The 24,683-nt window shown below is 41.9% G+C and overlaps 7 protein-coding genes across 7 annotated transcripts; 4 read left to right on the forward strand and 3 right to left on the reverse strand.

The window, feature by feature from the left end:
• Window positions 1-149: 149 nt before the first annotated feature.
• IL334_001453 (uncharacterized protein) lies at window positions 150-2,770 on the reverse strand (the record flags this gene model as incomplete). Its single annotated transcript, XM_062933210.1, has 10 exons — window positions 150-471; window positions 626-713; window positions 920-1,037; window positions 1,125-1,320; window positions 1,443-1,539; window positions 1,771-1,816; window positions 1,936-2,036; window positions 2,242-2,318; window positions 2,399-2,443; window positions 2,655-2,770. The coding sequence occupies 10 exons, from the start codon at window positions 2,768-2,770 to the stop codon at window positions 150-152; spliced, it is 1,206 nt and encodes a 401-aa protein (XP_062789261.1).
• A 715-nt stretch (window positions 2,771-3,485) lies between these two features.
• IL334_001454 (uncharacterized protein) lies at window positions 3,486-6,766 on the reverse strand (the record flags this gene model as incomplete). Its single annotated transcript, XM_062933211.1, has 2 exons — window positions 3,486-5,713; window positions 5,782-6,766. 2 exons carry the CDS (start codon window positions 6,764-6,766, stop codon window positions 3,486-3,488), a joined length of 3,213 nt encoding a protein of 1,070 aa, XP_062789262.1.
• A 565-nt stretch (window positions 6,767-7,331) lies between these two features.
• On the forward strand, window positions 7,332-10,623 carry IL334_001455 (uncharacterized protein; the record flags this gene model as incomplete). The annotated part of the gene is made up of 9 exons (XM_062933212.1): window positions 7,332-7,497; window positions 7,597-7,808; window positions 7,873-8,139; window positions 8,326-8,845; window positions 9,007-9,359; window positions 9,548-9,829; window positions 9,913-10,231; window positions 10,318-10,425; window positions 10,511-10,623. The coding sequence occupies 9 exons, from the start codon at window positions 7,332-7,334 to the stop codon at window positions 10,621-10,623; spliced, it is 2,340 nt and encodes a 779-aa protein (XP_062789263.1).
• Window positions 10,624-11,889: 1,266 nt separating this feature from the next.
• IL334_001456 (uncharacterized protein) lies at window positions 11,890-14,516 on the forward strand (the record flags this gene model as incomplete). The annotated part of the gene is made up of 9 exons (XM_062933213.1): window positions 11,890-11,940; window positions 12,101-12,156; window positions 12,317-12,407; window positions 12,524-12,631; window positions 12,801-12,897; window positions 12,979-13,071; window positions 13,179-13,429; window positions 13,563-13,927; window positions 14,015-14,516. 9 exons carry the CDS (start codon window positions 11,890-11,892, stop codon window positions 14,514-14,516), a joined length of 1,614 nt encoding a protein of 537 aa, XP_062789264.1.
• A 499-nt stretch (window positions 14,517-15,015) lies between these two features.
• IL334_001457 (phenylalanine-tRNA ligase, alpha subunit) lies at window positions 15,016-17,859 on the forward strand (the record flags this gene model as incomplete). The annotated part of the gene is made up of 12 exons (XM_062933214.1): window positions 15,016-15,183; window positions 15,453-15,602; window positions 15,779-15,871; window positions 15,972-16,090; window positions 16,213-16,305; window positions 16,426-16,554; window positions 16,684-16,799; window positions 16,889-17,123; window positions 17,208-17,299; window positions 17,377-17,453; window positions 17,515-17,574; window positions 17,659-17,859. The coding sequence occupies 12 exons, from the start codon at window positions 15,016-15,018 to the stop codon at window positions 17,857-17,859; spliced, it is 1,533 nt and encodes a 510-aa protein (XP_062789265.1).
• A 674-nt stretch (window positions 17,860-18,533) lies between these two features.
• On the forward strand, window positions 18,534-21,177 carry IL334_001458 (uncharacterized protein; the record flags this gene model as incomplete). Its single annotated transcript, XM_062933215.1, has 11 exons — window positions 18,534-18,936; window positions 19,018-19,376; window positions 19,487-19,526; window positions 19,621-19,842; window positions 19,923-20,042; window positions 20,124-20,167; window positions 20,257-20,400; window positions 20,483-20,626; window positions 20,704-20,806; window positions 20,890-21,011; window positions 21,097-21,177. The coding sequence occupies 11 exons, from the start codon at window positions 18,534-18,536 to the stop codon at window positions 21,175-21,177; spliced, it is 1,782 nt and encodes a 593-aa protein (XP_062789266.1).
• Window positions 21,178-22,320: 1,143 nt separating this feature from the next.
• Window positions 22,321-24,343, reverse strand: IL334_001459 (uncharacterized protein; the record flags this gene model as incomplete). The annotated part of the gene is made up of 6 exons (XM_062933216.1): window positions 22,321-22,646; window positions 22,726-22,886; window positions 22,953-23,389; window positions 23,447-23,815; window positions 23,872-23,945; window positions 24,010-24,343. 6 exons carry the CDS (start codon window positions 24,341-24,343, stop codon window positions 22,321-22,323), a joined length of 1,701 nt encoding a protein of 566 aa, XP_062789267.1.
• Between the last annotated feature and the right edge of the window lie 340 nt (window positions 24,344-24,683).

Below are 24,683 nucleotides of genomic sequence, written 5' to 3' on the forward strand. Positions count from 1 at the left end.
AAACTGTCCGTTTTCATCATCGTGTTTTCATGTTCTCATCCTCGTCATACCTAGCAATCTATCTTCAATCCCTGCCAATTGTTGACCCTTATGTAGCTTATAGAGGTATTCAAGTCTTTCAAGCTTACTAACACCGGCACTATTGGATATCACCAAAAAAACCCTACTCCCATCCAAATCCCAACTGATCCTACCATTCCCATGATCCAGGATAATCTAACACTTTTCAAACCGATCGTAGGACCAGATGCAGAGTTAGAGGTGGTGCCATTCGTAGATGAAATTTTGGTAGAGGTTTGACTCCCTACCCCAGCAGTGATTGTGGTTGTTGCTTTCCCGATCCCACTAGGAGAAGTGGCGGATCCTGATCCAGATGAATTACTGCTACTAGCATATATGTTGATATAGTTTAATTCGAAATATGCGTTGGCATAAGTAGTGGATCCGTCATCAATGACATATGTTGTGTAGCTACATGACATGGTCAGTGATACACATCGCAATCAGTGAGATAGAGAGAGAGGAAGAAGGGAGGAGACGGCGGAAAGAGTGAAGCGGATGAAAATCGGAGATGCGAATTATGCTACGCGTTCCACTTCGGGAATGTCTAAGGGGGATCACACACCAGGTTTTGTCGCCTTGTAAAGCAGGGCAAGTTTGTTGAAGAAGAGCTGGGAGTCCGGCGAAATCACCACATAATGTGATGTCGAGGGCTATTTTAGCGTTGTGTATCAGTAGAGAACATTCAAAAAGCGGAGGATATCTGTCCCGGTCAAGAAAGGAAAGCTGATGATGAGCCAGTTCATACGACGGTCAAATCGCTTACTAAGTATTTGAGCTAATGGAGGTGGTAGATGAATAAATCAGTATTTGCTATGCCACCGATTTCTGCCTGGTATTGGTCCGACCAATTACTCACGCTCAAAGAGATGTTCTATATCACATGTTGAAGATGAATACTCAGCAGTGGGTGTGCCAAGTGTAGAAGTATCGAGTGATTCTGCCGTGGATGACAAGCTAGATGGTACGTTTGCTCGCTATATTCAAGGAAAATCATTAAGTATGTTCCGTGTAGTCAGCTTTGCCAGATGGTTTAGGCAAGAAAAGGATATGTATGGGCTTACGGAGATAAACCATATTTTGATAGATTCATTAGTCCACTCAGTAACGAAAACACCTCCTCCAGCTTGTGAGAAAGCTTCTCCGTAGGAATTATCACTTTGATCATAAACTGTACATCCCGAACCTGAATTGGCAGATTGATCACAATCCGCAGAATCTATTCTACCTGTCATAGTCGTAGAATTGTCTATTGTACAGCTACAGTCAGTTGCATTCATCAGCTATACACACTTGAGACTATTGTCTATCGAGACTCAAAAGTCGTACGTCGGTACTTGACCAAGGGAGGGCGATGGTTCGTAGATCACAGGTCAACTCACGATCCACCAGATGTATGTAAAGCCATCATATTCGTCGTACGTTGATTTATACCTTCGAAAATATCGATTTCACCTCCAGCAGGCCAATATGCTCCTTCTAAAATAGCAGGGATCAAAATGCATAGTCAGCAAGAAGATTGTGGATGCATGTTGATCTGATCCACACAGCTTCACTCGTTTGGATTATCATCTTCACACCTCCGAAATGTCGAGATCCCTGTTGGATGCCATCCCTTTCCCATTTCTGTCTTACTCGCCTCCTTGACGGAAGACCAGATAGTCTACACAAGTGGAATCGAAACAGAGAAAGACGGAAGGAGAAACTTACGAGTCCAGAAAGCACCCCAAACAGAACAACCATAAGGAACGTGTGTCTATTGTTTTTGATACAATACTCAAATCAGTCGTAATTCAACGTATAGTTGCGATCAATGGTATAAGAATAGGATAAGATATAAGAAAAGTGGATATATGTATATATGTATATACTCACGGCGTCCATGACGAATACTGTTCCAGGACCGTATGTTTCTTTTGAGAGTAGTTTTGGTGCATATCGCTTTTCGTTATATGGTACGGAGGTCGTGTTGTCGACTGTGAAAGGGATGTTGAGTGGGGGTGGTGGTGGTGGTGGTGATGGTGGTTTGAGTTTATGTGAATGTGGATGTGAATGCGATTGTGAATTTTGAGAAATTGGGCATTGATTATAATCAAATGAACAGCAAAACGGCAATGAGTAAGCTACAGTACATATATCCACTCCTCCATTTGGATAGAGATAAAGATAGGGTAATCTCACCTTTCAATACTACTCGTCCAGCATCATTGACATATAGTAAAGAAGTATTTTGAGCAGTTGCCCAGAAAACGTCTCCGCTGAATTCACATTTTCATCATTATTGAAAAGTCGATAAACTCCAAGGCTCCAAGTGGGGAGAGGGTAATGGTTAACTCACTTTGTGGTATTATCATAAGTCTCTACTGGGAATTTCCATCCGTCACTACGTTAAATGAGGAATCAGCTTTTTTGCTTCTTTTTCCATTAAATGCACTATTTGATAAAACACTTTAGAATCTTATATAGAAGTATCGAGCAAATTGATTTGGATGGGATTATGAAGACATGGGATACAAAGTTTCTTGAGTATTGATCATGGGTTGTTTGTTTGGATTTTGAGGTGAAGACAATGGTAACATCGAAATTCAACTTACAAGAACGAAGTTCCACTGTATTTCTCAGATAAAGGATACTCAGTCGCCTTAACTCCAATTCCAGCCCCTATCATCAACGATCCCAGTAGGAAAGTCAAAGTGCCGCTGTTGAACATGGAATGGATGAATACGCGTTGAATGACTGATTGTATGTACGATGTACAAGTGTTAATATCTTATGCAGTTCTAAGTAATGAATAGGATGTGAGTTCTGTAGAGATATCGACTGCTGGACTCAGATGGTGATTGCGCTATGGTACTTGAGGAAGTTGAAGAAGGAACGAGGAATGACGAGTTGTCCGTGTTCAAGAGCGTGAGTCGTGTAGTGTATTTGGACTGAATGATGATGTTGATGAAACAAAATGAACGAAGAAAGAAGAACGGGGAAAGAAACAGCAGGAAGTGAAAGGATGATGCAAGAATATGTATGCTTTGACGAGCGATGGCATCCTCGTCGATGTTTTGTCTCCCAGGGAGAGCTGGTCATTCACAAGGCTCATTCACAATTCATTCGTTCATCCATTCGTCCTAACGATTGACAAGGATAATCTTGTTTATCCCTTCACTCATCTCAGGGTTAAAAACAATGCAATAGATGTTCAAAACATCCGCAGGTCATTTATGCTTATTTATATTAATTGATATGGTTTTTACGTTACAAGCATCTGTTTTAGTGCGTCTATACATGAAACGGTCATATCGTACATCAGTCGTTACATGCTGCTATGCAAACAAGCGAGTCTTTCTTCTCTTCCTTCTCTCCAACTTCATCCAGTAGCGTTGCGCCAATTTCCCTATTCAAGGGTTTAAATGTTTAAATAACCTTAAATATTAATCAGACGATGGCACTTCACCCGAACCTGATCTAGATGGTTTTCTTAGAATAGCCGATCCGATTGGACTATCTTTTCCTCCTCCTGCGTTACTTGTGCTCCATATATTCGCCATTATAGGAGGAGTATTTTCCCTTCTCAATGGGTTACCTAGATTCAGTATATTGCCCTGTCCTTGTATTGGCCAAGTAGGCGATAAAGGAGGGAAACCATCTCCTCCTCCAGATTGAGATTGGGAAGGAGACATGACTCTGTTTGAAGAGTGTGATAATCCAGCTGAAAGAGGTGGGGTAGGTGTAGGAGAAGATGTTGAATTTCTACCCGATCCTATTTCAGATGGAGAATCAACTTGACCTTGTCCTTGTCCTTGTCCTTGTCCTTGTCCCTGACTGATTGAACCTTGTCTTGAAGGTGGATTTCTCAATACTGACGAAGCTACATTACCTATATTTGCAGCTTGTGATTGTTGAGCTAAAGCACTTGTCGGACTTAGAACTGCCCTAGTGACTATCGAAGCTAAACTTGGTGCAGAAGGTAAGTTCGAGTTTGTAGTTGACGTTGAGTTCATCTTCCCAGGTCCCGATCCTGATCCCAATCCTGTTCCACTTCCACTTCCGGAATGGGACACAGCAGGTAGAGGTGGGAAGGCAGGTGGTGAAGGATGTGGCGATCGGATGTTATGACTATTATTATCGATTTGATTTGGTAAGGCAGGTGAATTACTTGAATTCGAAGATGTATTGGATTTAGTGTTGGAATTCGAATTGGCATTAGCTTGTTCTGCTAAAACACTTGGTGGAGGATGGAAATTTGGTGTAGGTCTAGGTCTGACGTTGGGTAGATAGATCCGATGTTGTAATTGAGGTGGCATTAGAGTCGTATGTTGCTGTTCGTTATTGATATCTCTGTTACTGTTATTATTGCTTGGTGAGAAATTCGTTGGATGGAATGGTAATGCAGCTGCGTTCACACCTGTCATGGCCGTTGAAGGTGTCGGACCCGAAGTGGATCGACCCGCTGGATTAGCAAGTTTCGGTGGTCTGAATGCTGGAGAAGTAGTGGAAGGTGGAACAGGATGTTGGATAGGATAAAAAGTATTTGGATGAGTGGGACTTGGTGCAGTCGGACTGGGTCTGGGATGATGCGTATGTCCTGCAGATGCGAAACGAGGTTGAAATCCTTGTATTGGAACTCCATTTGCTCCTCTAGGTCTGAAATTCGTAGGCCCAGAAGCATAATGTCCACTTAAATTATTCAATGAGGGATGGGCAGATAAACTTCGTTGCGCTCCGCTATTGGGTCCAAATTCATGATGTCCTTCATTATTGTTATTATTGTTGTTGTTTCCATGCTGTCCATATCCTGCTGCATAATAAGACGCGGCTCCTCTTCTTGCATTTCGCTCATCTTCGTTCTTCTTCTCAGCTTCGTCTTTGAGTCTTTCCAAATCTTCCAATTTCCTTTCCAATTCAACCTTTTCAGATTCCCTCTTCACCTTCTTGCTTTTCAGTTTATCAATTTTACCTAGCACCTCATTCAATTTTTTATCTTCTTCCGATCTTTGTCGTCGATCTCGTTCCCGTAATTCTTCTTCTCTATCTTTGACAGATTTCCATTCACCTTGAATGGACTCCACCTCAATCCTCAATGCTTCTAATCTAGATTCGAGTGTATCTAAGCCACTTTCTACGTCACCGGCATCCTTTTCAGCAGATTCAGCTCCTGCCCAACCTTGTTTGACTTGCTCCTGAGTTGCTAAAGCTTTTTGTTTTGATCTCAAATCCATTGATCCAGCTTTTTCGATGGCTTTCTTCACTGCTTCTATCTCAGCTTTGAGAGCTGCTTCTTGTCGTTGAGACGTCCTTCGAGCTTCTTTGATTTCAGCTTGAAGATGTTCTTTCTCAGCATGAGCAGTCGCGATGAGGTGACGTAATTGGGCAGCTTGAGTGTCCACTGCATTCAGTACAGGAGTAGGGATGATAGCTGCTGAATCAGGGGAAAGGGTATCGTGAGATCCGGAAGCGAGTGAATCAAGTGTCGTTATAGCATCGGATGATCGAGTATGGGACAGAGGCGATGAGTTGGGTGGGAATCCAGGTGATGGACCTGTGAAAGAGTTTGAACGAGATCTTGGTCTAGATCGTGATCTTAACGAGTTGGCTCTGGACCGAGGATGAAGTCCACCCGTCGGTGTAGGTGAAGGGGGTATAAGTACGCTTGTTGAGACTGAAACATCACAATGACAAGCTCAGTCGTGAGTCTTTGTTTCGCAACAAACAAATTCCTATACTCACCGAAGCCATCGCTACCTTCTTGACTGAAAAGTCCAACAACTCTCAACTCAACTTCATATTCTTTACCTGGACTTAAACCGTAAACCACAACTACAGCTCTATCTTTATCCATTTTCTCTTTACCATTTTTTCTTCTATTTTGACTTTGGCCACCACCACCACTACTACTAGCATGAGTACCTCCTGATGAATTCGCATTACTAAGCATTAAATCTTTTTCCGTTCCAATACCATTGTTGTTGTTATTGTTAGTGGAATTTGTTGAAGCTGAAGAAGCGAATCTTGGTTTTCGAGGTCTACGTCTTGTTGTTGAACCTTCTTCTTCAATACCTTGTTCATCACCTACTACTATAACAGCATTCGCAGAGTTTTGATTTTGATTTTGATCTTCATCTTCCCAATCCAAGTCTGAATCCTCATCTTCACTTACATGTGCATAGATCCTTGACCAAGGTTGACCGTTTACTGAAACTACTACACCATGAGATAGAAGATCTTTGAAAGAAGAAGGATTTTCAACTGAATTTAGATAATCTAATGAAGATGACAATAAATCTTCTTCGTGTTGCTGTTGTTGTTGTAGTTCATCTTCACTTATATCACCACCTGCATTTGTCGTTGTTTTCTGTTTACTTTTCGGAGTTACGTTTGGATTTGAATTTGTATTTGTGTTTGCGTTTGAAGAATGTTGTATTCTCTTATTATTACGTGATTGTTTCGTTGTGTGTGAAGGTGATTGTGCATGTGTATGATGATTGTTATGCACTAAATGTGAAGATGAAGATGAAGAATTATGGTTATGTGATTGACCAATACCTAATCCATGTGTTGAAGAAGATGACGATGTCACCGGAGGAGTCAATGATAGAGAAAGTGTTAAAGCGAGTGGAGTCAACTCAAGGATCGTCAACGTTAGTGGTCGTGTATGAGGTGATATCGTATGCCATTGAGCGGATGATGAAGGAGTGGAGATTGTATTCGTCATGATGGCTTAGTATGACTTAGTCGAGGAGCCAGTATGCCGGTATGAAGAGATGGAGAGATGGGGGGAGATAGTAGTAATCGTTCCGAGTGGTGAATATGTGAAAAGACAGCTTGCAAGCTCGATCGATACGGTTATGATCCAGCTTGTAGGGACGACAACGGTAGCTTGTAGTCTTCAAAAGTTGATATGGATGAGGTGATGTTTATGATGAAGGAGAAGGAGAAGAAGTTGATATATTCTTTTGAGATGTTTCTTTTCTTCACTACTTTCTTTTCCTCTCTCAGGTTGTGTTTCCCACGTGGAGAAATGGGAGGGATGGTGTAACGGAGTCGTGATTCAATCTCCGTTATCGGTTATGGCCTCGACCGAAGAAATGTTCATGAAAAGAGTTGGGATACAGTGAGTAACAACAACAACAACAACAACAACAGAAGATAAACGATTGAACCAAACCAGAGAGCAGCAGAGGTGATCTATCGACAGGGTTTGAATCTCAAAACAAAGAAAGTGGCCAGAGGAAATACCGATCATAGGAGCACGAATCGTCAATCTCGCTTGGGACAACATGACGGACTCGACAACAACAACGACAAACTCTTTACCTGGCATCAAACATAAAGTGATCGGATTAGTATCTGGAGGTAAAGATAGTTGTTTCAACTTGATGCATTGTATAGCGAATGGACATGAGATCGTTGCTCTAGCGACTTTGATACCTGAACCTGGTATAGGTGAGTCTCGTCGGTTTCCCTTAGCTGAAATGACTCGAGCAGTCATCATAGTTTGCTGGGGTATTGTGCTTATCATTCGCTTACGATGATGTTTCATAGACGAGCTGGACTCACATCTGTATCAGTCGGTCGGTACCAACCTCTTACCGTTAATAGCTAAATCAATGGATATACCTCTGTACACAAGGGTGATCAAAGGCAAAGCAGTATCAAAAGGCCCAGAATATGGAAGTAGGTTGAGAGGGGGTGAAGGAAGTGGTGAAAAAGGTGATGAGACTGAGGATCTAACTGAATTGTTGAAACAGGTCATGGTGAGTATGGGTAAGCAAATGATCATATGGATGGGAGCTAAACGTTGCCCCCTTCCCGTGAAAGAAAGCGCACGGAGAAGCTACAGCGTTGTCTTCAGGAGCTATCCTGTCGACCTATCAAAGACTTCGAATCGAACACGTCTGCACCAGACTGAACCTGATTTCACTATCTTACTTGTGGCAAAGTGAACAGATACCTCTATTAACGAAAATGTTAGGTGATAATTATGGCAAGATGGACGTGGTTTTGATCAAAGTGGCAGGAGTCGGATTAAGTGTTGATATTGTTGGAAAAAAGTTGAAAGACATGATGCCTTTATTAAAGCGTTTGGTGAGTTTTCTTTTCTTTTCAAACGAATCTTACAGTAATCATACCTGAGAATATCGAAGGCGAAATCATGTTAAAATCATGGCTTTCCCCTTACTTACAGAGAAAGCTGAAATCTCATTCATTCAATCAAATTACGTTTCAGATATAATAATACTGACCTATGACCATTCACAACTCACCACACAGGAATCAACATACGGCTCGCATCCTGCTGGAGAAGGAGGTGAATACGAGACGATAACATTATCAACGCCATTATTCTCGCATCGATTGGTTCTCACCAAAACACAAACTATCATAACGGATCCAGAACCATATCCAGTCGCTTACCTGAAAATTGAAGAAGCAGAATTGGTTCCAAAGGAAAATTGGGTAAAACCAACCGTACAAGAATTGAGGGATATGTTAGGTCTAGATGAAGATCTGGAAGGTCAAGATTATTTGTCTGAGCAAAGTAAGGAACTCCTGTATGATCTCAAGACAGATCTGGGAGACTCAAAGGGAATCAGCAATGTATTGAACAAGTTGAAAGTGAACGATCAAGCGGAAGGGGTTTCAGGGATTGAGCAAGTGGGAGATGATGAACGAGATGGACAAGTCAGGTTTACGAGAAAAGGCAGATGGTTCGGTGTTACTGCTAATGGAGTGCAAAAGGACGGTCAAGATGTAGGCGATGAGTTGAGGGAATGCTTTGATGAGATTTCAAGTGAGTGTGGAATGTCATCCGACTACTACCTCCTGAGGTACGGAGGTACTGAGTAATTCCACGACTTCTTATGAATTTAATCAACGTCAAGTTTTCGAATACTTACCTCCCCACTCTTGACCTTGACTGAAGCTGACTTTCAACCCTTAATACTCCCTTAGAAACCCTACAAAACAATAACCTTTCTCTGCCAATACATTCAACCCACATTACACTCCTGTTATCATCCATGTCCCTTTTCGTACCTGCCAATGCTGTATACAAGGCATATTTCGGTACTTCCCCACCATCAAGAGCTACAGTAGCTGTACCACTACAATCTTCCAGAATACGAATCGAAGTGATAGGCTTCGACGACTCCCCTTTGCCGCCGCCTCAACTGGAAAAAGCAGGAGGCGCAGTAGGTGGTCATGGAGATGAGGGTAGATTGATCGGAAATAGAAACGCATTACATGTTCAAGGTCTAAGTTATTGGGCTCCAGCAAATATCGGTCCATACAGTCAAGCAGTCATGGTAAGTTGACCAGCCCTTCCATTTATCAGTGATGCGGTTGAAAACTTCTTAATCACTGCCCGGTACATCGATGTCTCTTATAAAACCCAGATAGATGCGGAGATCATGTTCATCCTGACAGGAACACATTCACTCCCTATCGAGATTCTCAAACAATGGTAGAGCTGACCCATTTCTTCATTCCATAGGTAAATCAAAGACTTCATCTAGCAGGACAAATCCCACTATTACCACCCTCTTTAACATTACCCCTACCACCCACTTCGGGCTCATCATATCCCCATCAAGCTGTATTAGCACTGCAACACGTCAATAAGATAGTGGATGTACTGAGAAGTAAGAATTATACTGGTGGAGGATGGGAGGGATGGATAGAAAGTTGCGTTGCATGGTGGGCCACTACCGCCAAAACGAACGACGACGATGGTTTGGAAGTTGTGAGGAAAGCATGGAAGTTATGGATTATCAACGTATGTCTCATAATTGGAGTCGAGAATAGTGAATAGACATGAGTGATCGCTGATTCTGATATGGTGCTATCTGAACATCACAGAATGGAAACACTCACACGCCAGTCATTTTCGTTCAAGCTAAAGAATTACCTAAAGATGCTTTGGTAGAATATCAAGTAAACCTCCATACCGGACGTAAAGCTGTTGATCCTCTACCTGTGGATCCGAGTCCAGCTACTACTCCTTCAGCTACGGCTGCGGATGATGAAGATGATGATGATGATGATGATGACGACGACGACGATGAGCTAGAAGCTGTCTACTCTTCTGGGGGAGATAATGATGTATGGTGGGAGCATTACGAGAGTACAGGAAGGAATCAAGGTTCCAGAGGAATGATATTTATTCGTGACGCTGAAGGTGAGTATACTGCAGTCAGCCCTGCAGGAACTTTGACCAGCGGAAAGAAGGGCAATATGGCTGACCATACTGTTTTCTTATGGTAGTAGCCCGAAAGATAAATTCATTTTTATCCAGATCGACTCCAGTATCAAGGATGGTTGAGAAAGCAATCACGATTAGAATATATCATCTACTTGGACATTCGAATAAATGTGAGTATCCCCATCTTTGCTATCTGCGTTCGAGGTGTGATTTCACCTCGGTAAGAGGAATGTACTGATCTCTCTCCGTCGATAGTATCTTCGTTCATATCTACGTTGAATTGTAATTACACTTTGATACCTGTATTGAGTGTACATGATAAAGAAGGGAGAGAAGCTATAATAGGATTAGAGGTATTCGGTATATGATCGTGCCATTACTAAGGCTACTGCCATTTTCATGTTATATGCATTTGCTGTGCATGCATCACATCGTAGCTGTAGCTGTAAAAAAAGCCGTCACTGGTAGATCCATCATTGTTCATCTCTCCAGGATCCAAGTGAATGTAGATCTTCTGATTCCCGTTACTTGATTCCCCTAATTTCATGTCACTCGTACGCGCCACTCACCAAGGTGATGTTTCATCTCATGAGGTATATAACAATTGTTCTTTCTCAAACAAACACCCTGAGAGAGTCAGAGTCTGGACAATTGGAACCATGAATGGTATTTGCAGATCAACAGATCAATGCATAAGTTTAGCAAGCAGAGCCTTCATCAACATCTTCATCTGTACAATACGAGAAACACAATAAAGAGAGATTACATTCGCATATTGTACATTCACAGCTGAAATATCTCACTCACCCACTCTTTACTCCCTGGACGCGTTTCAAAACACAACAACAACGATAACAACGATAATCATTGGGTTGGATTTCAGTATCAACTCTCTACTTCAGCCATCCATCACATCACTCTCTCATAGTAGTATCCCTGTCATCGTCAATGCTGTAGATCAGCTTGATAGATGATCATATAGCCATACATACATTCATATAACGGTGAGTACGTTGACGAGCAAGAAGTTGGGGTAAGGGGTATGCTTCTGAATTCCAGTTGATAAATTTTCGTTCCACTTCCAAAAGGGACACTTTCATACCTCATTACCAAAAGGAACTCTTACTTTACCAACTGCAATCACACACTCTTTTGATCTATTACGTCTTTCAGCAGACAATTTGAAGTTCACAAAGCAAAAATAAGCTACAAATCAAACTACCGTCTATCCTTTGATTCTCCTTTCCTTTTCTTTTCTTTCCTTTCCTTTCGATAAATCATCTCTCACATATCAGCTAAATCACATAAATCACATCTATCCAACCAATCTTGTCAAAAATCAACATTCCCATTCTCCTCTCATCTTTTTGGAATCTGGCGCTCTCCCATACTCGATATATTGACTTCCATCAAGGGGGAAGTAATCGATAGACACCAAATTAGAATTGACAATAAAAGAGAATATCATTCTTTCACTTCGCTGGACGAAGGGACTTCTTCCAACCCTTATATATCCCACTTGCTCCAACTGGAATCAGCGCTCTTTTGCAATTTTCCTGTTGAAGTTCCCACCACTCACCAATCACCAACTCGCCTTGCTTTGTTTTTCAGATAATAGGCAATAAGCAGTCATCATGTGCTGCTGTGAAGCAGATTGGAAGAGGGAAGTAGTACCTGATCACAAAGTGAGTAAGAAATTCTGGCTCGAATGTAGGCTTTGTGCTTCCTTCATCCAACATTGGTCTTCTTCCTCAGTCTAAAGTCTAAAACCTCAATCGAGGTCAGGACTAAACTGTATTAATTTCAGATGATGAATAATTCGCTGACAACTTAATCATTCACCAGTTCGATTTCGTCAACGTAAAAGAATTTCATAAGACAGATATCTGGACAAGGATAAAGTAAGTCATAATTCAGCTTTTCGATTCATTCTGGATCACCTTTCGAAATCTCATCTATTGTCAGAATGAGTGGACTCCAAAAAGACAGTTGACAACTTGAATAAGATAGTTGACAACTTGAATAAGATAAATACTGATATTCTGTTTTTGGGTATAATAGATACATATTCAGGTATATATTCTTGCTCAAATCTATTGCTGTTTATGGATTGGATATATTCACAGCTACTACTTTTATCTTATCTGATCATGTGAGTTAGTGAACCATATGCTTTTCTGAATCTTCTGGAATCGGAAATGAGGAGATGGAAATCGTTACAGCCAAGTCAGCTTGAAAAGCTGACATTGACTCTTTTTTATAACACAGTGGACAAATTCAATCAGTCAAAGATGTGGTGATAACTGCGCTGTAAATGTTCAATTCAAAATTGCCAAATGGGTCTTTGTAGGATGTATCATATTTTCATTCTTATTAGTGAGTTTCAATTTTTTTTTCCCCTAAAAAACCACCGATACGTCAATTTGATCGGTTTCTATCTCTTGATCAATCAATCTATACCAAAAAATCCAAAAAATAGTTTGGCCGATATTTCTTGATAAGATGCTGACTTGATATAAATTTTTACTTTCCACTCTTCACAAAGCTCGGTTACGAAACTTGGAAAGCTAAACAAGTGGTTGATTCTCGTGATATCTCATATGCATTCACCAATTTGATAGCGAATGACTATTATTCTTTTCGTGAGTGAACATGACTTCTGATCTTATCGTTTGAATACAAGTTGACAAAATAAATCTTGGAACATCGAATTCAATCAATAGGATCATACGACAACTTCTGCTTGTTCTGTCATATCGAGGGATCGACTAAAAAGAAAGATGATTTCGCTTTCTTCATCTTCTTCACTTTCAAAGGTGAGTACACCTACGCCATGTCGTACATTGCCTTGTCTCCTCATATACTGTCCCACTCCATTTCGGCCGTCTTGCCTTTTTGGAGAGCTGACATTCTCGTACCATAGGCTGGAAGAGACTCCTCCTAGCGGATGGGCCTCGTCAATCGATCAATGCATTGGTCCTATATTCATTCGCATACGCAAACGGATTTCAAACCAGCGATATACCCGCTTACTGGGATAACTCGGCTGTAACTGCAATGTTGCTGTTCTCTATGATAGCTACCGTCTTAATCTTCGCCGGTTCACTGTTGTTGTTGATCGTTGCGGCGGTCTTTTATGTCCCGCTCCTGTGTTATATCCGAGGTAATCTCAAGGTGAGTAAATGTTAAACAGAGGAGGTTATCACCATACGTTGAGGGACGAATATTCTTTATCGTTCATCGCTGGAATGCTTCGGATCTTATAGATGAAGATTTCGAATACATGCTGACTCGTCTCATGATTCAGGAATACGTCTGCCATAAAGTGGATAAGAGAATATCCGAATTGATCAAAAAGAAACAACGTCAACGTATAGCGCGAAATGCGGCATTGGAAAAGAAAATAGCTCAAGGAGGAGCTGTAGGAGGTATCAAGAATTCCAAAGGAGCGATGATGGATGGGGCAATGCCTCAACCTACTTTACCTCAAATATCACTTGAAGAAGAGGAATATCAAACTTCGATGTTGAGTGAGAAATCCAGAAGAAAAGTCGACAATACGAATCAAGCACAGATCAGAGGTTATGAATATCCACCAAATGGTCCTGGATCAGTTCCACTCCAAAGTCCTGAATATGGCATCTATTCTGGAATTAATGGTGATTATGGAAGGTAAATATCACCCTTCTTTCCCCTCATCTCGCTTTGCTGTTCCAGATGAATGACGTGCTGATTCTTTGTGATGGATCGATGAAATAGTTCAACAGACTTGATCTCTAATGCAGCACCTCTGGGTATATCATATCCGCCACCCGTTCAACATATGAATTCGGGTTCAAGTATAAGTACAAATTTGAGCACAAATACGTCAAACCAACATAGACCTTATTCACCTTCCTCAAACTTCCCTTCATCAAGGTCCATCTCTGACTTGACACAACAACAGCAACAGGCTTTCTTACCTCCTTCAAGATCACATTCTGATTTCAATCAACCTTCTTTCCCACCTTCAAGATCGTATTCTGATCTAAGGTATAATCAAAATCAACAACAACAATCAGGTAGGATGTCTCCTTATACTCCTTCACAGGACCGAGGATATAGGGATTCGTATGGAAGTGGTCATGGTTTACCATATGATGACTCGTATAGAACTGGAAATATGATTTCTCCTCCACCACCACCATCAGTGAATCACAATAATACTCAGTACATGGGCGGTTCTGCTGGTGCTGGTGCGGGATATAATCATGGTTGGTAATTTGGTCAGGTTTACATTGTTTTTGCTTTACTTTGAATGGGTCTGTATTCTTATGTATCTATAATTCATCTTGAATGAGCCCACCTTTTGCAGACAGCCTCGTTCGTTGTCTTGCGGTACTTTGCAATCACCCATTCCTTAGATGGCCATCACAGCTCACAAGTAGAAATACGAGGCAGGGACTGAATAGGCACGCGGTGAACAATCAAAACCTGAATCATATTTGCTATGGCGTGCCTAAGTCTGATTTGGGTAGTTACGAGTCAGAAGCGGAGTGAACCGTGCTTTTTCTCTCAAAGAAATCCCCTTGTGAAATGTTGAATATCCTGATCTTGGTGTTTGAAAGTGGTATATCGACGACCTCAGTGATATTCATAGAGTACCGCTGTGATCCATATCCATACTCCATCTCACTGTAAATCGAGCCCCCAGCTACGGAAGATAGAAACATCGAACATCGAACGTCGAACGTCGGACGTCGTTAAGCAACATTCACAAGATGGCAACAATCAAATCCGAGGCAATCCAATCATTGATTCTTCAAACTTTATCATCAGAAGAGACCATTTCAGATTCAAGACAACTTGCCTTGGAGGGGAAGTCGTTGAGCTCGACAGAAGACCAAAATGTGATCAGAGGTGTTTTGGATAGTCTGAGTAGTAAAGAGGTGAGTTGTTGTATCTCCGCTAGGGAAGAGGAGTTTCTCAAAAATGGTTTGACGGTCGGATGGGTGGGTGGGCGGGTGGGAACCAGAGATGTGTGTGGGACGAAGGACCTAATGAATTGGTGAAGAAAGATATATGGATGAAGGAAGAGATTCCGAGGAAAACAGGAGAGAAAGTCGAATGTATATCATCACGAAATTCGAATTGAACCTCCAAAACACAAATGTATACACACTCACTATGCTAATCAACATAAAACTAAATCCCACAGATGGTAGAATATAAACAAATCACAACTACTTCATACATCTTGACTGAAGAAGGTAAATTAATAGATGAAAAAGGTTCGCATGAAATTAGGGTATGGCAAGTATTGCCTGTTAAAGGTAAAGGTGAACCCATCACAGTACCGGAATTACAAGTGAGTTTATTTGTCACCTGTTATATTCGGGGTCGGCGTCAAAAGGGAGATCCTCCGATACAAAGAGCCTCCTCACCTGGGACGATTGACCAGAGAAGGTTGATATAACTTGCGATAACCATAAAGTGTATCAGTACATTTCGCTGATGCCTCAGTTATTGTTGTCGTTCACGCAGAAATTAGTAGGCCCAGGTATAGCTAAAGTAGGACAATCAAGAGCTTTTAAGAATAAATGGATAGCAAAAGATGGTAATGGTTTCGTAAGATCTGTAAGTCATTTTGATCCCCTTTCAGGTTCACTGCGCATCTATCTAAACTTGGGCGTATTGATCGATTACTAAATGGTATTTATTACGCCCTATATGATAGGCCGAGGCACCAGTGGATGAGACAGCTATTCAACTTCGTGAAATCAGAGAGAAAGGGGATCACACTTCTGGAGAGAGCGTGACGAAAGAATTACAGAAGAGGAAATTGATTGCACCCAAGTGAGTTGATGAACTCGTACTTAGCCAGAGATAGTGGTGTCTTGTGAAGCTGAGCAGCTGGGGATACCCCCGATCAACATGTCTGAAATCAACAGCTGACCATCCTACCTATCCTTTCTTAGAAAACACATTCACTACTCGATTTCAAAAGGAGCAAATTTCTCCACAGAAGTCAAACAACTCGAAACTGATCTTACCGTTGAAATGTTACAATCGTACGTTGTCATTTCTCTTGATCTTCTTCTTTCTTCATCGTCTCGTTGTTTCTTTCCCTTTTCATGTTCCATAAGTGCTGTCTGCAGAGTGATACTTTTGCTAATCTGTCATATTCACAGTGGCGCATGGAAAGACTCGTCCTTCAAACAATATAACTTCGCTGCTGCCGGTCAACCTACAGACGGAGGTGCTCTGCATCCTTTGTTGAAAGTCAGGGAGGAATTCAGGAATATCTTCTTCGAAATGGGGTATGTCACTTTTCGTTCATGCTTTCTATAGATGGCGCGGTTGCTAACCTCTTTACCTTCTTCTCTGTTCTTCCAAATTCACCTTTTCCTCCCCTTGCCATGGCCCGCTACAAAATGTTGCACTTGCAGATTCACTGAAATGCCAACGAATCGATTCGTCGAATCTGCTTTCTGGAATTTCGATGCTATGTTCGTACCGCAACAACACCCTGCGAGAGAAATGCAAGATACTTTCTATGTGAAAAGTGAGTAGAGTATCACGTTCATGACAGAATCAAAGCGTTATGGAATACTTAATGAATATTTACTAATCGATGTCCGCGCTTTTTCATAGACCCCGTGAAGTCACTTCAACCTGAACCAGAGTACTATGAACGTATTCGAAAAGTCCACGAGGAAGGTGGATACGGCTCCATTGGATACAGAGCACCTTTCTCCAGGGAGGAAAGTGAGAAATTATTATTACGAACTCATACAACAGCAATTTCAACTGCGATGTTGTATGAATTGGCAAATCAAAAAGGTGGTTTCAAACCTGCCAAAATGTACAGTATTGATAGAGTATTCAGGTGAGTGAGAAACAATCCATACCATGGTGTCGTCAAGCATCCCAGACGTATCATCGATTTGCTGATGCGTTCTTTTCCCCATAGAAACGAGACTGCAGATGCTACTCATCTTGCAGAGTTCCACCAAGTAGAAGGTGTAGTTGCGGATTATAACATCACCTTAGGCAATTTGATCGGTATGTCACTATTATATGTCACTATCTTGTTTCAATCACTTCCAGAGTATCATAACTGAATAATGTATCGTTCACAGCTTTCATGCAGGAATTCTTCGGTAAAACTGGTAACACCAAACTTCGATTCAAACCCGCTTACAACCCATACACAGAGGTAAGCAAGATATCACTGTTTCACTAGTATATGTACTGACGCGTGAATCTCACACCCATAGCCTAGTATGGAAGTTTTCTCATGGCACGAAGGATTAGGCAAATGGATTGAAATCGCTAATGTGAGCGCATTTTCTTGTCTTCTGTATCCAATCACGATATGAAGCTTCGCTTAAGCTGACGGATCTTGGTTGATTGCGTTCCAGTCTGGTATCTTCCGACCTGAAATGCTTGAGCCTATGGGATTACCAAAAGGAGTCAGAGTATTAGGTTGGGGAATGTCATTGGAAAGACCGACCATGATCAAATACAAGATATCAGATATCAGAACTTTGGTAGGACATAAAACTGATTTGGATCAAGTGAAGAAGAGAGCAGCTGTCAGATTGGAGAAAGGTGATGATTGATCTGATCTAATGCTTTTCACCCATTTACCACTTATCACGGTGGTCATTGGTGATTGGGATTCATTGCATGCATATATAGATAATCGTACGGGTGGTCAGACACGATCGTATTGTGCTCGTCGTGTTGCTGAGCAGAGTGATATATCACTGCTACTTTGTCAATTATCTCACGAGGTGAATGAATGATACTTTGATCACGCGTGTGTTTTTTCCCGGTTCAAACTTTGGGTAAATAACGTTTGACGTTGTTTATAAACTTTAATATACATGTACCGAGTAATGATCCACTCCATAGGGAACCCTTCATGCTTAACTTTCCCTTTCGTATCTCCCAGAGACCTTGGTAGTCACAGCTCAGTCACAGCCTCGATTGATCAAGTTTCTTCAAGAGCGACAAGATCATCCATCTCAAAGAATTAGATAATCGGTCATGTTTGGCACGTCGACGTAAAAGCTATTATTCGATATTTCACTCGACTTCTTTGGTCACCCTTGCAACGATATAGCTCTAAGATTGACAAGAGCAAGACAGTCTCAACTCTGCAGAAATTAGATTACCTTGCGTTCCAACCTTGCGTTCCCCAGGTATTATCAATACTCAGACATCAATTTGATCGCTTGATCGTCTCAAGCTCCTTGAACACTTGCTTCCCCTCAACTTTTCTCAATGCAAGATGGCTCCTCAGATGACATTCCTGGCCCTGCCTCACTTGACGAAACGATTCATGCTTAGAGCCAGTATTTCCTCAGTCTTGCTCATCTTGATATTCCTTTTCACGCCTGGTCTACATAATGATCATTCCAGTGGAGAAGCAGCAGGAGACGGATCGACTTTTGGTTCGAGTTCTGCTTTAGGGAAAGATTGGTTTGTTGGAGGAGGTGGAGGATGGTCCGTATCAAGTGGGATGAAAGATCTGATCAGAGGAAATGTTTGGAGATCTGATTTAGACGGTATAGACGATATGAGCGGTCAAGGTGATAATACATGTGGAATTGAAAGTGGTCAAGGAAATACACAAGCAGGAGATGGTTGGATTGATATGGACAAAGATCTAACAATAACGAAATATGATGGAGGCGAGTGTCCTTTACAGATTACTGGTCTTCTTTAGAAAAACATGACTTGCTAACATCACCATATCATTCGAACAACTACAGGTTTACCAGGATATCAAGTATTCTCCAATTTATACCTTGTAAATTCGGTTCTGACTTCGGTTATATCTACCACTACCAATACCAATAAAGCAATGGTGGATTTACCGTTGGGACCAGAATCAGATGAAGAAGAATTAGAACTACAAATGGATTTGGAAATGAAAGATAGGTTATCCAATTATAATTCCAAGTCTAAGTCTGGCTCATATGGTTCTCATTCAAGATTCCCTGAAGTGGGATATATAATGTCAAGTGAGAAAAGAGGTGTAGCTGCAGGTGAAGATAGATGGAAAATTGTCAATCAAGATGTTGGACGAGAAGAAATTGGTTCAAGGGGATATAGATTGGGTGGAGTCACTGTAAGTCACGTCGTAATCCTTGACTCCTTGAATTCCGATGGTTGGGATTATTAGAGTAGATTAAGAGGACCGTACTCAAATGGTCAGTGCTAACTCAACTGAATCATTAGTATATTTTCAATGACCCACCTGGACCTGATGGGTTCTTGGGTAAGCGCACACCAGTTTATATGAATAATCTGCCAGAGAATGAGCTGATCTGTATACATTTATTTGTTTTGACAGTGTATTTCGTGTACGTAAGAGCACATATCCAATGATACCCCCTTACCTTGTCATAATTATATCGATTTGAGGAGTCTGACAAGACGAATGTTAAGCAGGCATTTCGTCCTTGAAGCTTTCCTAGGCGCAACACGTGTCTTGGCATCTACCATTCCTGAATCAATCTCAGTACCCATTCCAAGAAGAGTCTGGTTTCCTCGTAGTGGATCAGATCCAAGTTGGAGGGATGACAGAGGAGAAAGTGAATCCATCTTTTTGTCAAATGCGCTTGCCGTATAACCATATGGGCCTATTATACTGATATGCTTTGACGTTTGGCAGACGCTTGGTTCCTTGCACATGCTCTGCCATCGGCTACGATCGAAGATAAGAATGGATGGGATGATAGAAATACTGCTGGGATGCCATTGTTATTGGAAAAAGTAGTCATCATCGATCGATGTGAGTTTGACTTGTTCCCTTGATCATTTGAATGTGGTACACTGCGGTCAAACAGAAGCTGACATCGGGAAACGCATCTAGGGGCTGCCCATTCAGCAGGTGGTGAAGTAGGTAAATGGGCTAAAGTGAGTTCTTACATCTAATTTGTCCTGTCACACGTTACTTCAGGATAATTCGAGTTTGGCTGTAGCTCACGTTTCCGTATTTCTTGCAGATGAACGCCTTGATACCTAGTGTATCGGCTCGTCAATCATTTTGGGAACCATTCAGATCCAATGTTATGCGTTCGTTGGGTGTCGATGGACAATCAGAAGTTGGTTCAAAAGGGTTACCAGTAGTAGTCTACGTTGATAGACAGGTGAGTTTCAGTATTTGATTATAGAATGGCCTCAGACTTCTTTGCGATGTGGGAGCAAGGCTAATAATGTGGTGGTCGGCAGAAAGAATCGCCTAAAATGAATCAAACCGACCACGACGCATTGGTCGACGGTTTGATGAGTCTAACGAGTGTTGCAGAAGTTCATGTAGCTAGATTATCAGCTATGAGTAAAGCTCGCCAAGTGTATTTGATGGCAAGGGCTCAAGTAGGTTTACGTTGTCCTTCCGAGCACGATATTCGGTATTTAATCCGAGGTTGTCCTTGTTGATGACTTGTAAACAGATAGTAATCAGTCTTCACGGTGACGAATTATTCACAGCGCTCTGGATGCCTTCAAAGGAGGGTTCGTTGGTCATTGAGTTATTCGAAGAGGGGGGTTTTATACGTATGTTATATTTTTGGCCATCTCTATCCAGGATGACAAGAGGTACTAAGCAGTGGCTAACATGTCGTGAATTGCACTATCAGGTGATTTCGAATTGTTAGCTACGGCGCTAAATCATCAATACATCGCTGTGCAAGGCAACAAAGTCTTGACGGAAGAGAAGTGGAGAGAAGCAGGTGGTACAAAAGGCGATGAAAGAGATACGGTAAGTCAACACTTAATCCCAATATACGGTACCTTCTTTCGATGAGGGGGTGATGTAAGTACTGAACTGACAACTTACTGTGCAGGGAGAAATAAGTATAAATACCGAATTAGTTGTTAGATTGATAGAAGACTGTTTAGAAAAACATGCTGGTTTTGTAGAATAGATGTGATATTAGATTATTATTATTTTCACTTTTAGGATGTATAGGTCAGTCACAATTATCAAGATAAATACTGAGCATGTACAGTTGTACCTGTAGTATCTACTGAGCCATCATGGTCGGACCAATCCAAGTTTTCTGACACGATATCATGCGTACGACATTGTGGTCCATGCGATTTTCGCCTTATATAAGTGGACCGAGCTGCTCATCAGGCGTCTTGTTCTTCTCATCCTCTTTGATACTTGCCCTATCGCCACCTTGAGAGTGTGTACCAACCCACAGTTTTATCTGTCAGCATATCAATCTCATGTTGGTCTTAAAAGCGCAAATTCGTCATCTATAAGTCTCTCGCATTATGTCGTCATATATGGGTACTCAGGAAGAATTGTGGTTCCCTGTCAGTACTGCTCAGATGAAGCGGACATCACTTTGATCTGCAATCGTAATGAAGGGGTACAATTCAAGGTCCAATCAGAATACCTCAAAGTGTACAGGTGCGGTGAGACTATTTCTCCCACAAGCAGCTTTTGAATGATTCTAATGACAGTCGAGAGACCTAGTATCATTGTTCGAGATGTGTTCCACACGGACTCCTTCCTACCTGGACCTATCGACATGGATGTATCTCCTTGAAGATTTGAGAGTTTTCCTTGACCTCATGTACGAGGTACATCCGAAAAACGCCTTGTTGGGCTCAAGCGGAAATGACTATCGAGATGTGTGAAAAAGGTTGACTATATCGTCCTATGGTAACGTCTACGTCATGGATCACTGGGCATAAATACATGAAAGTCCATGGAGAGCATTGTTGCTTGGCTAGTCAAGGTGATGATCTGTCTATGGCAAAAGAAGCATTCAAATTCATGTACAGAGATCCGATCGCCAACTTACCTACCATTGATAGGATATCCCACCGGCACTCATTGGAATATTGTACCCAACCTTATCTTATATCCATGGCCTCTTGGCTGATATGCAGGTATATGAACTAGCATCAGGTGTCCCTGATTGGACACAGATTGCAAAAAACTCCCAACCTAAACCATGAGCTTTAGCGCGGTGAATATGAGATGTATATACAATCTACATGCATAGTACGGGGGCAACGTATACATATGTCGCAGAATCAAGTTTGATTCTACCTTAGATCATCATCTTCATTCCATCCTCATCCAGCTCAACTCGTCCTACAAGTATTCCATTCTTAGCTCCTTTGTCATTCATCCATCGACCCAATCTAGGTTCTTGTCCTACAGAAGACACGATATATATTTCGCTCTTTTTCTTCCCTGTCTGGTCATTTTGAGCAACTGCATCAGAGAAAGAAGATGCCTGTATCGTGGTACTTGGATACGAGAGGAGCTGTATGGAATTGACAAAGCCTCTAGTTGGGATGGTGAGCGGTAGAGCTGTGAAATTCTTCATTGAGGGATCAAGAGACCAAAATCGGATTTGCCCGTCATATGAGCCTGTTGACGTGGTCAGCCCCTCCAATCCCAATCCATAAAAACACAACTCGCGATTTCACTGATGGTAAAGTAAGCTCACCTGATGCGAAAAGATTCGTTCCTCTCAATCCAGCCAAGGCAGTGATCCACCGTGGACCGGTAAGAGAATGCTCTTCACTTTCTACTAAATCTGAAAGGCCATGAGCGAATGATTGAGTAAATATGGGCTTTTTCTTCCCTGTGTGCCAGAGTGATATCGATCTGTCGATCAACGAATCCATACGAATCAGCTGAACGTACATCCCGGTCTTTTTGAAGCTGACTTACCCACTGTCACCTCCAGAGATGAAATGCTGATCATCCAGCATTTCCACTACGTCAATGCTACCTTCAACGAATTCCTTCCCTCTTCCTTTCCCTTTTCTATCTTTTTGAGGTTCAGCACCTTCTGTCCAACCACCACCCAATCTCTCTTTCCTCTCCTCAGGTAATAAGCCACTTTGATCGGATTTAGTTTTGCCTCCACCTCTAAAGACGAGTTGCACTTCTTCTTCAACCTTCCACCATCTACAGGTCCTATCGCGCGATCCGGCTGTCACAGCCAAAGTAGGCTTTAGTGTCGATACTGATGGTATGGAATCTTGATGTCCGAAGAAAGTATCTATCACTGATAATGTCGCCAATGAATGAAGTGCTAAATGACGTGATAGAGACGCTGAAAGGATGTGATGAGATGGGTTATTTAATGGTGGTATAGCAATCGACTGAACGTCCCCTTAGTAAGCTATCTACCTGAATACCGCGATCAAGAGCCGACTTACAGTGACAGCATCCTTATGACCCTTCAAAGCGGTCATCCAAACGGGTTCATCGCCTTGTACATTCCAAACACCGATAGTCTTATCTCTTCCTCCAGTTACCATGAATTTGCCATCTTCACTTGCCGCTACACATAATATCTCACCTTTATGCCCACCTCCTTCGCCAGCTGCCTGACCAAATGGTTTGCCAATTTTTTTGAGGGTTGAAGTGGCATATCGAATGATTGATCCTCGTTTTGTTGAAACGTATAGGTATTTGGGTGTGAGAGCTGCAGATGTCGGAACGTGTGGTGAAGTAGGTAAGAAACGAGTAGAGGCGGAAGTAGCATGAGGAGCAATGAGTAGATGAATTTTGCCTGATTGTTCAGCCTGTTTATATTCGATGTCAATGATGCATTTCTGCCGGTTCCTCAATGGTCACTCACAACATCCTTCAATAATCTTGAAGCAATCAATTCTCGATCAATTTCAGCAGCATCATAGTTGGTATCAGCATTGGCTGAATGGGATATTAGCGATTCGTCTTCCTAGATCACCGGAGCTGGATTGTTTGTTACACTTACCAGCTTCCACCTCATCTCTGATCTTTGCTAGATATCCTTTAGCCAATCTGACTCTTTTCTCGGCAGCAGTCTCATTCTCGTTGATAAGCTCTTCGTCACTGAATGCTATATCTTCCCTCCCAGCTCGGAAATCCATGGAATCTAAATCTCCACCTCCTCCCTCTCCCTCAGCATCAGATGAAAGCTCTTCATCTTTTTCTACTCGTCTGGACGATTTGGGTTTTTGACCTTTTCCGTAGGGCAATGGTCGTCCTTCGCCACCATTTGCTCGGGAAGGACCAGCTCTATTCGGTCTTTTTCGCTTCTTATCAGATTGAAAGAACGGGTCAGGCATATCGTGATCTATATCTTGTAGTGGATGGTTATGCGAAGAACAAATATATCAAGGGTTATTCGAATTCAGTGTATCATTATTATTGTATTCTTTCAATTCTTTCAATTCTTCAAAAATAATATCTCAGGCACAAAACGTGGAGAACATGGTCGTGAGTTAGGCGCATGCCCCGAGTCACACACTGGTCACTGTCTCTCAAACGGCTGAGGCGCGCTGTTCAGGAGGATGACGATGGCGTGTTAGGCACACGGCTGAGGTGTTTCATGGTGGATTGCGCCACGTCTCAGCTTTGTCTTCCTCGTCATGGTCCCAATTTGACAGTCAAATACACCCCACCATA

Source organism: Kwoniella shivajii, chromosome 2, assembly GCF_035658355.1.
Source record: "Kwoniella shivajii chromosome 2, complete sequence".
Classification (NCBI taxonomy): domain Eukaryota; kingdom Fungi; phylum Basidiomycota; class Tremellomycetes; order Tremellales; family Cryptococcaceae; genus Kwoniella; species Kwoniella shivajii.